Source organism: Drosophila subobscura, chromosome O (genome assembly GCF_008121235.1).
Source record: "Drosophila subobscura isolate 14011-0131.10 chromosome O, UCBerk_Dsub_1.0, whole genome shotgun sequence".
Taxonomy (NCBI): Eukaryota; Metazoa; Arthropoda; class Insecta; order Diptera; family Drosophilidae; genus Drosophila; species Drosophila subobscura.
In genome coordinates this window covers 590,612-604,883 of record NC_048533.1, presented here as the reverse complement: position 1 = coordinate 604,883, position 14,272 = coordinate 590,612, and the positions used below count along the sequence as shown (strand labels likewise).

Genomic DNA, 14,272 nt, shown 5'->3' with positions numbered 1-14,272 from the left:
ATCGATTAGAAATATTGTCGCGCACAAACTACTTTCTAGCAGTACTCAGATTGAAAAGATGAGTGAATTTTGTGGTATTCGATAATTGCTGTAGGTTGATGCACTTGTCTACTGTTAAGGTGCTGTTATTTATCTGTTGGCTTCCGTACGAATGGTAGTTTTTGAGCAGCTCGAAAAGGATAAATTTTTTTATGTTCCACGAGGCTATCAAACTATCAAATTGGGAATATGAAGGGTGCTTGGGCTCGCCGCTTTACAACTTTACCACGGCCGCAAATATTCCTTGGCACGGGCGTGCTGCTCCACCAATCCAAGAAGGCTGCAGATGTTATTCTCAAATATTTGCAAATTCTTAAAGAATACTGATGGTCTTTGAGTAGTACTTTCAAACTGCGGAATGTGCAAAGGATATTGTTAGATGGGTTTAAATACATATACACATATTTATATGATTTATAAAAGTCACATGTATAGACAAACGACCCTCCTGGTTTCTTTCCTGCAGATGTGGGTGTACTCAATGTTGTCGGCGCCCATTTCGTTGATTATCCTTCTCCTCCGCTGATGCAAGAGCCGCCAATCCCACTGAAGGCAATCTCCTGCATGGATCCATTTTGCTTTCATTGTTTTATTAACCTTTTATTCACTTTTCACAAAACAAAACGTCTTCCTGTGCAGTGTGGTGTGGTTTTCACCTCTGATCACGCTCTGCCGCTAGCAAAATATACTGCAAAGTTTGCTAGCAAACTGCGAAACTCTGGATGCTAAATTTTCTGTCGAACAAAAGCAGGGTTGATTCTTATCGTTTTGCATGGGAATATCATCCCTGATTCGTTGGCAAGAAAATTTAGCTTATCTGAGTACTGCGCTTTAATTTGTTCAAAATACACCGACAAAAACCACTAAAATTAACCACTTGATAAATAGCAACAAAAACTGTTGTTAAATCCTTTGAAAGGAAAAATTTTAATGAAAGTAAGAAAATTTTAATGCTTGCGTTCCTTAATGGCTTTTAATTTCTCTTGCTCTTTAATGATTAATGCTTTTATTTTGGTTACTTATCTCAAAAGTATACCGATTTATTGTGCATTCATCGATAATTTTGTTTGATTGTTACGTTCGGTATTCATTCGTCAATTGCATAAAATTATAATCTTAGGAATGAGAATCTAAGCTTGTTAGTAATGCTAAACAGAACATCAAAATGGAGGAAAATAATTTTTTCCTGTGTACTTATTTTATATTTTAAAAATCAAAATATATATATTTCGGTATATTTTGGCGTGTCAGACGGTATATCTTATCGATAAGTCCTCAGACAAACTGCAACAAACAAACACAACAAATAAAAAGCAAAACGGAAGTATAAAATGGCTGTCTTATTTGGTTTCTGGCAGCAAGAATATAATATTTAATTATATTAACACGAAAAAGCAGTGACTGTGAAAATGTGCTTTGAACGTGGCTTTGGAGCACAAAGGCCCACCGAGAAAATGTAGAAGTGGCTATTCGGTGTTGATTCTATTCTCGCAGATAGAAAATCGGTGCAAAGGAAAAAACAAAAATACATTCAAACACACGAATGTAAATTTAAAGGCAAAGTAAGAACACCGACATCTACCACCGAAAGAGGTTTTCTTTATTTTTTTCCTGTAATTAAATACAAAGAGTTCCTCACACCACTCTCTGAACCCGAATCATCTTACTTGTGTTATTATTTGTGAGTGCATATGTGTGTGTTTGTGTGTGTTTCTTGTAATTTAGTTACGCTGTAGAGCGCGGAGTTGAGGTAAATGGAATGAAGTGGAGTGTATCCAAACACGAAACGGGAGAAAAAAAAAACCCAAAGCACAGGCAAAAAAGTCTCTCAAGCGCTGCAATCCAGTCTTGGCACCTAACCCCCTACCCCCTCTCCCAACATGAGACCCTCTAACGGTGCTTTGCATAGGTATACGCACTTGTTTTTTCGCTACAACTATTTGGCTTGGTCCAGTCACCTTTCTGGTCTCCTCCTGCGTGGCGCCACTGCGTTTATGTCTTTTGCAATTTCACTTTCACATTTGTTTTGGGCCGTTACAACAACCTTTGCAGTACACTCCTCTTTTTTTGTGGGTTGTTGTTTCCTTCTCTTACACTCCCGCACTCCTCCCTTTCCTGAGGCTACTGGGCGTTTCGAATTAGAAAGTGTGTGTGTGTGCGAGCGGCGTTTTCTCAATGAAATTTAGGAGTGGGCGAGTGTTAGTGAATGGTTAATTTTTTGTAACCGCTTTTAAGCTGTGAAAATTTTGAACGCCCCCTACGTCTCCCCTGTATATTGTCACATGATTTTATTTTAATTAGTGTTCGTTAATAGTCCTCCCCCTCTGTTCGCCCCTAGCACTTGCAATCAGCATGTGTGGGAAGCTTAAATTGTTGCATCCAGAGAGGGAGATAGAGACAGACGACAGACAGAATGAAGAAAGGGGGAACACGCTCTTTTGCATACAATCACACAAAGGCAGATCTATTTTTCAATCATTTGCATTTCACACACACACACAATTTATGTCAATTTATGTTGACAGACAACATACATAAATTATTGCAAGTAACGGCACTTGGCAACATGCTAAAGTAACAGCAGCACTAATAAGTAGTGGTCTGTGAACTATGAAGTGGCAGCAGTTTACAGAGCGCAAAGAGCGTCTTAACATGAGACAAGTATGGCATACTGCGACACAATGATACCCAGCATATCGATGGTTAACAAAGTTAAAGTATTTAAAATGTTAGCTCGTTTTTAATTGTTAAAGACCATGGACCGATTTTCTCGGCAGCTAAACAACCATGCAGCTATTCATTATTGATTTAATGCATTTAATTTGAAGCTGATTAAGAACATGTGTGTTGTCGCTCTGCAGGGTTACAAGACCATTCGTACGTAAGCCAACAGATAAACGAGAAGGGACGTGTGAGACGCTTCTTACGCGTCACAACTTTTATACCCGGCACTCAGTACTACATCTGCAACTTAGCGGTTATTTGTCAAATTTTAAATTTTTTCTTCATCTGTCATCTACATCAACAACACTACTCACGCCAACACGCTCCTTTAGCTCGCCACCCTCCCCTAGAGACACACTTTGCAGAGTCAGGGCAGAGTCGCAGCAGAGGCAGAGACGTGTCAGGGGGAGAGGCCATAAACAGCGCGAAGCAGAGTGTGCTGCTATAAGCTGCGGGACGGGGTGGGTTTGGCTACTGAAAATTAATTTCTTCATTGTGGCTATAATAATGATCCAATCGGATCCCAATTTCGTGATCTGATAGATCTGGTCATTCCCTATGGAATGGCGTTTTTAGTTTTCTGTTATCTTTGGGAGGTTTTCGCCCTTTTGCGGGGGCGGAAGGGGGCGTGGCTCATTTTTGAAATGTAACACTTGTAACAGTGTGAGCATACAGAAGTCTGGATGCAAAATTTGGTGGCTCTAGCTTTTATGGTCTCTGAGTACTAGGCGCTCATCAGGACGGACGGACAGACAGACATGGCTCTATCGACTCGTCTATTGATGCTGATCAAGAATATATATACTTTATGGGGTCGGAAACGTTTCCTTCTGTGCGTTACATACAACCGTTATCCGCACAAATACAATATACCCCATTTACTCTTCGAGTACCGGGTATAATAACAGCACCTTAACAGTGGACAAGTGCATCAACCTACAGCAATTATCAAAAAGTGTGCGCGTGTGTGCGTGTGTGTGTGTATGGCTGCGTGTTAAAAATTGTATAGAATTTGTTGAAATAACAATAGAAACTACAATAAGCATAAAAAGATACTAGGTTGATACCTATTACCTCTTATAATTTATTCCAGAAACGTTTTAATGACCTTTCTGGGCTTTTAATGGTTGTTGTTGTTGATTTAGCAAGTTTCACATTGGTTCAGCAGTTGCGGTTGCCCCTACCAATGGAATAATCCCCCCACCCAAGGAAAGCCACATTACTCGACTGGTTGTAAGGGGACTTGGAATATGGTGCAATATGCATGTAGAAACACGTATTATAAATGATTGATTGCTTATAAGGGTTATACTAATTACATATGTATGTTTGTATGTTCAGATGTAGATAGAAATGTACATATGTACATAAATATGTATGTATGTATGATTCATGGGGAGGTTTGATTCTACTTGAAATGATATCTCTAGAAATCATCTAAAATCATCCTTACAGTGTAATCGGTTTTAGTTTCTAATAATCGTAGATTTAAATTGCATATTATAATTGCTTTAGGCCCTGAAAGTTGAGTTACAGCAAAGAACAGCAGTAAAAGTATTCAAAACATGTTGGGAAAATATAAAAAGAACATTTGATCATCCGCCAATACCAGAAGTGAAATAAAACAAATTCATTTATCCGTTATTCAACGAAAAATACCAGTCCAATACTTAAGTTAACCCTAGAGTCTCTGTGCCTGACCTTAGTCAAAAGAAAGTAAATACTGCATGAACATGCTAAATATGGGTCTGTGCGACTGTTTGTTTTGCTATGAAAAACCCATAACCGCAGCTGTGCTATCCTAAGAACTAGCGACAGATAGGCGGCACATCTGCGTGGGAGGGAGTGTGGAGCGTAGCGATAAGGCCAAATATAAAAAAACGTATCCCAGAATCAATAAACCAAAACAAATTTCACTTTTATTTCATGTTTAGATTTCGAGAGCAGAAGCGGGAAGAGAGGACACACCACACCACGCGATAAAGATAAACTCTCGGGGTCTCCCAGGTCAAACCGCACTGATACGGATACTAATACCACTGATAAGGAACAGCTACAGGCCACGGTGACTCTGCGGAGGAGCTACTTCTAACCGCCGAATAACCAGGTAGAGCGGTCGACTCGGCCGCCGAGTTTATCAGCGATCCAGGGGGGAGCATGTCGCACGGCAGCGTCGGTGGAAGTGGCGGCAGTCTGGGCGCGCAAACGGTGGGTGCCGGCAGCATTGGTGGCGGTGCAGCGGCAGCAGCAGCGGCAGCGGGCGGCGGCAACGGTGAATACCGGGAACTCCACTGGACAGTGTCGAGCGTGATGGACTCATCACGCGTCTCCACCTGCCTCATCTCGATGCTGCTGATTGTGTACGGCAGCTTCCGGAGTCTCAACATCGAGCAGGAGGCACGCGAGCGGGAGCAAAAGAAGCGCAATGAGTCCACGACGAATCTCCTCACTGGGGAGCATGTCGAAAAGGAGCCAAGTGAGTATCGCCAGCCTGTAATCTGTCCACCAAAACCACGCTAATGGCTAAAGGCTCTCTGTGCTTCTTTACAGCAGATAAATTCGCCACACTAGATACGATGCATGCCCTGTGTCTACCCCTAGGCGCCTCAATATCACTGCTCATCATGTTCTTCTTTTTCGATTCGATGCAGCTGCTCTTTGCCGTGTGTACAGCAAGTGAGTATCAAGGACTACCCATTGCATCGTTCAATCAAGCAAAAATTTTTGTCGTGCTTACCTCGCAGTCATTGCCACCGTGGCGCTGGCCTTTCTGCTTCTGCCCATGTGCCAGTATATTATGCGTCCCTGCACGGACGGCAAACGTTTCTCCTTTGGCGTTTGTGGCCGCTTCACGGGCGCAGAGCTCTTTAGCTTCATGCTGTCTGTGTCGATTGTATGCGTTTGGGTTCTAACCGGCCACTGGCTGCTGATGGATGGTAAGAACTGACTGGATGGAAGATCCATCTTCCCTTTGTCGTTCAATAATTTCTGTGTCCTTTCTTACAGCAATGGGCATGGGTCTGTGTGTGGCCTTTATAGCGTTCGTGCGATTGCCCAGCTTGAAGGTGTCGACGTTACTGTTGACCGGCCTGCTCATCTATGACGTCTTCTGGGTATTCCTCTCCTCGTACATCTTCAGTACGAACGTAATGGTCAAGGTGGCCACGCGACCCGCCGAGAATCCCGTTGGTATAGTGGCGCGCAAATTGAATTTGGGCGGCATTGTTCGAGACACACCGAAACTGAATTTGCCGGGCAAACTGGTTTTCCCCAGCATACACAATACGGGCCACTTCTCAATGCTCGGCCTGGGCGATGTGGTGATGCCCGGCCTCCTACTTTGCTTTGTGCTGCGCTATGATGCCTACAAAAAGTCACAGGGCGTCACCTCGGATCCCACTCTATCAACGCCAAGAGGTGTGGGCTCTAGGCTAACATATTTTCATTGTTCCTTATTGGGGTGAGTGGTGGGAGTTGGCTTAAGCCTTTTAATATGTATTGATTGATTTTTTTATACCCGGTACTCGAAGAGTAAATAGGGTATATTGTATTTGTGCAAATAACGGTTGTAGGTAACGCACATAAGGAAACGTTTCCGACCCCATAAAGTATATATATTCTTGATCAGCATCAATAGCCGAGTCGATTGAGCCATGTCTGTCTGTCCGTCCGTCCGTCCGTCCGTCCGTCTGTCCGTCCGTCCGTCTTGTTTGTCGGCTAGTTCTCAGAGACTATAAGATCTAGAGCAGGGCTCGGCACGGCCCTATCCCTGGGGTGCGGAAAAATGCGCTGCTGCTGCGCGGCTGCTGCGCTGCCCTCACGTACACGCGTACTACAGTGATTCGTACCAATACCAATGTTTCGTTTTGCGTGCGTCTTCACACACAAACGCAAAAACGTCTCGTTAATTGTATGGGTGCCGAGCCCTGATCTAGAGCCACCAAATTTTGGCTCCAGACTGCTGTATGCTCACACTGAAACCAGTGTATTTCTAAAATTAGCCCCGCCCCCGCAAAAGGGCGAAAACCTCCAAAACCAACAATTTTGAAGGTAAAAGAAAACGCCATTCCGTAGGGAATGACCATATCTATCAGATCACCAAATTGGGATCCGATTGGATCATTACTATAACCACAATGAAGAAATTAATTTGCAGTGGCTAAACCCACCCCGTCCCGCAGATTATATTTGTTTTTTTACACATTCTCTCATTCACACTCTGCTTCGCGCAGTTTGTGGCCTCTGCCTCTGACACGTCTCTGCCTCTGCCTCGGCCACGTCTCTGCCTCTGCCCGTCTCTGCCCTGACTCTGCAGTGTGGCTCTAGGGGAGGGTGGCGAGCTAAAGGTGTTGTTGATGTATATGACAGATAAAGAAAAAATTTCACATTTTCACAATTAACCGCTAAGGTGCAGATGTACTGCTGAGTGCCGGGTATAAAAGTTGTGACGCGTAAGAAGCGTCTCACACGTCCCTTCTCGTTTTATTTTTTATTTCTAGCTATTTTTTGGGTCTGCTAACGGCCACGGTCAGCTCGGAGGTGTTTAAAGCAGCACAGCCAGCGCTGCTGTATTTGGTGCCCTTTACGTTATTGCCATTGCTGCTGATGGCCTATCTAAAGGTAGGATATGATATGCTGAATGGAATCTTTAACGCTGTAATCCTTTCCTTCTTTTAGGGCGACCTGCGGCGCATGTGGAGCGAGCCGTTTATCACGCACCCACCATCAAAACAACTGGAAGTCTGAGTGTGTACTCTTTTCTACAAACAGCAACAAGAACAACAAAACCACAAAAAGTAACGTCAAACACAAACCCCACACACACACACACACACACACACACACACACACCCACACCCATAAGAAAATCCATTTACTAAACAATTTCGTCTCTAAAATAACATATTGAGTATGTATTTTTTAATTATTCTGTACTAAGTTTCGTTCTAATTTAGGTGATACTCGTTTTTCATAGTGAAATAAAATGCAAAAAATCGAGTAATTATAGTTTCTAGCATTCATTTCAATTGGATTCGAAAACACAGCAATCAATCCATGCAGATAATTAGGCAAGAATAGATCCAGCCTACAGTTCATAGGCTTTACCACATATAATATCATAATTATAGCCGATAGCGAGATACTACAAGCAAGGAAAAGTGTTTGGGACTCGTGTTCTTAAATAGAGAGTCGTCCCTCGGGTAGATAATTGAGAACCAGTATTGCCGTTCTGTAAATACTTAAGTATAAAAACAAAACAAAAACCAAATTTGCATACATAAAAATGATAAATGAAATTCTTGAGATAAGGAAACCACCATGCAACAAATAATAGTCTGTAAGCTCGCCTTCACACACACACACACATTTCATTTTCCTGTGTTTTGCTCCGACATTTCCGTCCCACACCGCAGAACCCCCCTGACCTATCCTACCACACAAATCCATCTAAAGAATTTTTGCCAAAATGCATGTGTTCGTTTTAAACAATAAAATAATAGAAACAAAACAAAATAAAAATACAGAAAAGAAAAAAAAAAATATTAATAAAAAAGGTTTTGCACCTGCGTCGGTGTATCACGAATTAAGTTCACGAATTTTAATTATTTGTAATTAGAGCAGCTAAAAAAAGAAAACAATAATAATAAATAATTATTGTAATTTTATGCATATGGAGCGATAGTTACATACTAATTCTAAGTAAATGCAATTTCGAAACGTATAGAAACAATTAAAAATGAGATTTAAAGAAAAACAAAAGAAAAACGTACATTTATACAGGAATTGGTTGCTTCCGTTTCTAATTATATAACTAATTATAATTAATTAATGGATTTATCAGATTTATTTTTTTATTTTTATCAAAACACTCCCGTTGGTTTTATCACTCAAATTGAAATACCGCAAGAGCGCCTCAAAAATGGGTAGCACTAAATACAGCTTTAGAAGCTCTGCCACCACAAGGAGTGCGGTCACACCAGATCCGTTTGCTAGCAAACAGAGCAACATATGACGATAGAGGCAGAGTGTGACCAGATGTGAGAAATGCATTCCGTACGGTTACACTTCTCAGGCAGCTCTATTATTTTGTTTACTTTGTGGAAATTTGTGAAAAGTAATAAAACAAGATCTTATATTATCGGAGGAGGAGAACATTCAACGACAACTCCGACAACATTAAGTAAACCCAAACAAAAAGGTTCGTTTTTCTATAGATGTGAGTATTATAAATCATATACATACATATGTGCATACATATGTGCATACAATACCCTTTGCACATTCCGCAGTTTGAAAATATAACTCAAATGCCATCAGTATTCTTTGAGAATTTGCCTCTGTCTGAGAAGAACTTCTGAAACCTTTTTGGATTGATGGAGCAGTCCCGAAACAGAGTTAAGAAACCACTTAAACATTTTTGTTAACAGCCCAGCCGGGTCTATGTCTTGGCAACGGGAAGATAATGGCTATCGAAAAAATTAAACAAATTAAAAATATCAATATATTCTCATTACTCTCTAATAATAGTTTCCTCTTTCACCCATTTGATGGCCTCTTTCCACTTGGGCGTCTTTTAGCAGGGTAAGTAAACTGCGCGAGGAAGACTGTGCGAAATTAATTTCTTAATTCTGGCTATAAATATGATCCAATCTAATCCCAGTTTGGTGATCTGATAGATATTGTCATTCCCTACGGAATTGCTTTTTAAGTCTTCTCTTATCTTCAAAATTGTTTGTGGTGGCGAAAGGGGGCGGGTCGAAAACACTTGTAACAGTGTGATATCCTAGCTGATATCATGATGCAAAATTTTGTGGCTCGAACTTTTATAGTCTTTGATATCCAGGAGCTCATCAAGACGGACGAGCAGACCTACATGCCTTGATAGACTTGATGCTGATCAAGAATATATATGTATACTTTATGGGGTCGGAAACGTTTCCTTCTGTGCATCCACTTTTCGCCACAAATACAAATGCAAATACAAATACAATACACTCTGCCGTGACTCTGTAGTGTGCGGCTCTAGAGAAGGGGGGCGAGCTAAAGGAGCGTGTTGGCGTGAGAAGTGTTGTAGATGTAGATGACAGATGACAAATGTAAAATTTGCCAAAAAAAACCGATAAGGTACAGATTTAGTACTGAGTACTGAGATTTTTATGGCAGAACTTCATTAGCGAATTTTTAAAATCTGGAATTTTGTATTAACGCTATTTTTAGAGGTAGTGCTAATTTATTTATCACACAACTCAAGTTTCTTACATCTGGTTGTAATGAACTTAGTCATTCTTTAAAGCTAATGAATGCATCTACTAAGTGTTCCCAAACACTTTGTGGCTTAAGCTTACCGCTTAAAAAATATTAAGCTTAAAGCTTATTAAATGCGAAAATGTTGATTTTTGTGAGGTATTTTTACGAGATTTTGACTTTGACTTAGTTCAAGTAGCAAAACAAAGCAAGGGTTGCACCGTTCCTTAACAAAAATGCGGTAAGTTATATTAAAAATGATTATGGAATAATATTCAATCTGATCTGATATCCTTTTTTATATTTATTTATTTATTTCAATTAACAATTATCTGCTAATTATGGAATAGGAATAATAATAAACTAATTATATATGTACAAGAGAGAAAGGAAAGATACAATTTACACATTTTCTAAACTAAGGTAATGATAAATGTTAAATATAATTTTTCAAGGGATAATTCGGGGGACAATAAATGGTACAAGTAATTATAATTATTGCATAAAACCCGGAAAGGTTCATGCTGGGAGTAATTAGATCTACATATGGATAATCGGATGGGGTGGAAAGTACGGGTTGGTCTGGAGGGAACCGAAAAATCAATTCGTCCCAAAAGCGTTTGGGAGGCCACAATCCCGAGAATGAGCTTATGCATGAATACCACCCCATTGCAAATTCTGCGATAGTGTAAAGAGGGTAGGTTCAGTAGTTTTAGCCTAGATAGGTATGGTGGAAGGAGTCTGTTAGAGTCCCGGTTTAGATGTCTAAGGGCGAATATTAAAAATTGTTTATGAACGCATTCAATAATAATTTGTTGCTCCTTGTATTGTGGACTCCACACACAAGAACAATACTCCAATATCGGGCGAACCAACGAGACGTACAGTGCTTTAGTTATATACGGATCGTCAAACTCTTTTGACCATCGCTTAATAAACGCTAGAACTCCCTTAGCTTTGTTAACGGTTGAAGCAATATGGCTATTAAAACATAGCTTGTGATCGAAAAGGACTCCTAAGTCATTTGATGTGGAGATTCGTTCCAGAACATGGTGTCCTAGAGAATAGGAGACAAAGTGTTGTGCACGGCGGTGAAAAGTCATAAGTTTGCACTTGGAATTGTTCAAGAAAAGTAGGTTATTTGAACACCAAATGCTTAATTCATCAAGGTCAAGTTGTAGGCGAGTAAGCAAGTACCAGTCGGAAAAGGAAAACAAAATTTTAACGTCATCAGCATACATTAAAGTAACTGAGTGCAAAATAACTTGGGGCAGGTCGTTCACAAACAAATTGAAAAGAAGCGGACCTAAATGACTTCCTTGAGGAACTCCAGAGGTTACTTTCACAACATTCGACAAGACATTGTTAAACAAAACACGCTGTGTGCGATTCGACAGGTACGATGATATCCAATTTACAAGATTTGTGGGAAAACGTAATAAAGAGAGCTTATGGATCAGAAGAGTATGATTAACAGAAACAAAAGCTTTACTGAAATCTGTAAATATGACGTCAGTCTGCAAGCCACTTTGAAATCCTCGGTTGATTAGAGACGAGAATTCTAAAAGGTGAGTAGATGTTGATCGATGTCTAAAAAAACCATGTTGCGTCGGGGATATAATGCTAGAACATGCATGTTGCAATTGACGAGTGACAAGGTGCTCGAGCAACTTCGGAATGGCAGATAGTTTAGCAATACCACGATAATTTTCGATATTAGATCTGGACCCTTTCTTGTGAAGAGGAATAAGGTAGGATTCATTCCAGATCATGGGGAGGCGAGAATGCTCCAGGGATAAATTAAATAAGAAGGTCAAAGGATGAGATAGGGCTTGAGCGCAATATTTTAAAATACAGCTCGGAACTTTATCTTCGAAGACTGTACTTTCATCAAGGAAGGGAAGAAACATGTTATTAACATGAGGTAGATGGTATGGATAAGGGGTGGAGGAGTCATAAGTATCCGAGGAGTGCGTCGATTGAAAGAAGGTGGCAAATAAATTTGCAATTCCTTGATTTGAAGTTTCAGTTTTAGACTGTAACTGAAGGGAAGAAGGGAACGCGTTAGACTTGCGTTTTGAGTTGACGAACGAAAAGAATTTTTTTGGATTACTACGGAAATTTTTGCCACATTGGGAAAGATATACGTTATACCATTTCTTATTGACCGTAAGAAATTGAGAGCGAACCGAAGAATATTGAGCAAAGACAGACAAAGAACCAGTTATCTGGTACTTTTTGTAGAGCCGAGATTTTTTTATTTTTTAGGTAAGACAGATACTTGGAAAACAACGGAGGTTTAGATGAAACAAATACGGTGACTTCAGGGACGTAGGTATCGAGGGAAGAGTATAATGTTTTGTAAAACAGATTGACAGTAGGCTCTATATGTGATGAGGACTGAAGAAAGGACCAATCCACTTGCGAGAGGTGTAGACAAAGATCGATAAAATTAGTTTTGCGAAAACATTTCATACGACTTTTTGAAGGTAAAATGGTGTTAGTAACAGAGACCTCGAAAAATATAGATAAAGTAGGATGATGCGGATCTTCGGGAAAAGATGTCGGATTGCCTCTTAAAACCGTTGTACGAGAGGCATCGCTGACAAAGATGAGATCTAACAGTCTATCTCTATTATTTCTGACAGAGTTAATTTGGGCAAGCGAGACGTCAGTTACCCCCTGGACGAAATCATGTTGACTTCCAGGTAGCAACATATTTGAATCATCCTGTTGCCAAGATAGAGATGGGATGTTGAAGTCACCCATAACTAGTATCTGATCAGCACAGCCTAAAGCAGAAACAACAGATTGAATTGCAGAAAGGTGATTTAAATAAACAACGGCATCAGACCTGGGTGGGATATAAGAACAGGTCAAAAAGATATATGCTGTTCCAATACGGATTTTGACTGCAAAGAATTCGATACCATGGATGTTGTTGAATGGAAACAGCTCGGACGCAACTGCCGTTTTCACTGCAATCTCTATAAGTGGTGAACTTGTGGACGAGAATTTCGTGATCGGAGACAGAGGAGTTAAGCTAAGGTTTCAGTTATGGCGATAGCGTCGAACTCAAAAGAGGCACTGTCCGTATGTATTTTAGACAATTTACCTAAAAGACTGCGTACGTCCTGATATTGGATGGAGAAATGTTTCCTTAGTTTTTTTAAATCTTAGGGAGAGTAACTCGAGGATTCTGGGTAGAGTCTCTAGGCAGAAATTCATGCAAAATAGTGTGCTCAGGCCATGCAGCCGGTTCCAAAGCTTTGGATAGAAGATAGTCGGGAAGAAGAATTTTGAAAGATGAGATATTACGCTTATGTGTAAAATTAAATTTAGTTATAATAAAATTATTCGGCGGCAATTGAAGATAAGAGCTTAGATGTTGATACTATAGAACATAGATACTATGTTGTTAGGCGTGAGAAAGGCAGGATCCTCCGATGGCGGATGGACATCCAACGGATAAGGTTGGCCACTAGGAGTAGAAAATGAGTCCATCGGTTGTAGGTGAGAGGCAGGCGTTCCACTAGGTAATACCAGCAGTTGGTTGTTGTTCGGGATTTTCATCCTTGGTGACTCGCTCAAGAGTTTGAGGCCCAGAAATTGCGGAAAGGAACTTCTCGTTAAGAGCATTGAATTGCTTCCGAACATCTTGGAAACCATTCCTCGTTTGTCTCATAAAGGTGCGCATTTCCGCCTCAATCTCCTTGCAGGCCAAACATGACCAAGAAAGACCCATGCGTTTCGATATTAAGTCATTAAGACGTCCAAAGTGACCACCTCCAGTACATTTTATATGAGCATAATTATAACAAAGCCAGCAGCTGAGGTAGGAATCACCGTTAATGGTGCCACCAAATTCGCACTTTGCACTGCAGATAAGAGCCATTTTCTACAGCTGTTGGGTCACTGTGCACAGCGAGAAGAAAGACGCACTGAGAGCACAAACTAGATGAAAGACCAGGCAGCAGCTGCAGCAGAACGTGCACGATGATCAGCAGTTATGTATGTATTTACGTATGTATGTACATATGTATAAACAGGGCAGACGGCGCAGCGAAGTGACGAAAGCTAACGGCGAACTCCAATAAAGCAAAGCAGAGGCGCCGAGCTATTAGTCCATAAACGAAGAGTGCAGGCGTCGTATGGTGAGAGTGAGAGCCAGAGTGCAGCTTGCGTGAATATAGTTCAGTTAATAGTTATATGCTGTTTTGGCCAAACAAATGGATATGCACAAGGACAATTTATACATGCTTAC

General features: G+C 40.7%; 1 protein-coding gene across 3 annotated transcripts; it reads left to right on the top strand.

The window, feature by feature from the left end:
* Positions 1–1,320: 1,320 nt before the first annotated feature.
* Positions 1,321–8,138, top strand: LOC117896416 (signal peptide peptidase-like 3). Of its 3 annotated transcripts, none has more exons than XM_034804732.1 (7): positions 1,321–1,601; positions 4,698–5,239; positions 5,317–5,439; positions 5,508–5,699; positions 5,770–6,223; positions 7,263–7,383; positions 7,441–8,138. In XM_034804732.1, exons 2-7 carry the CDS (start codon positions 4,921–4,923, stop codon positions 7,507–7,509), a joined length of 1,278 nt encoding a protein of 425 aa, XP_034660623.1. In that variant the 5' UTR covers positions 1,321–1,601; positions 4,698–4,920; the 3' UTR covers positions 7,510–8,138. The 3 variants fall into 3 exon arrangements, with proteins under 3 accessions (XP_034660623.1, XP_034660621.1, XP_034660622.1); XM_034804730.1 differs by having other exon boundaries at positions 5,293–5,439; XM_034804731.1 differs by having other exon boundaries at positions 1,322–1,601; positions 5,314–5,439.
* Positions 8,139–14,272: the final 6,134 nt, after the last annotated feature.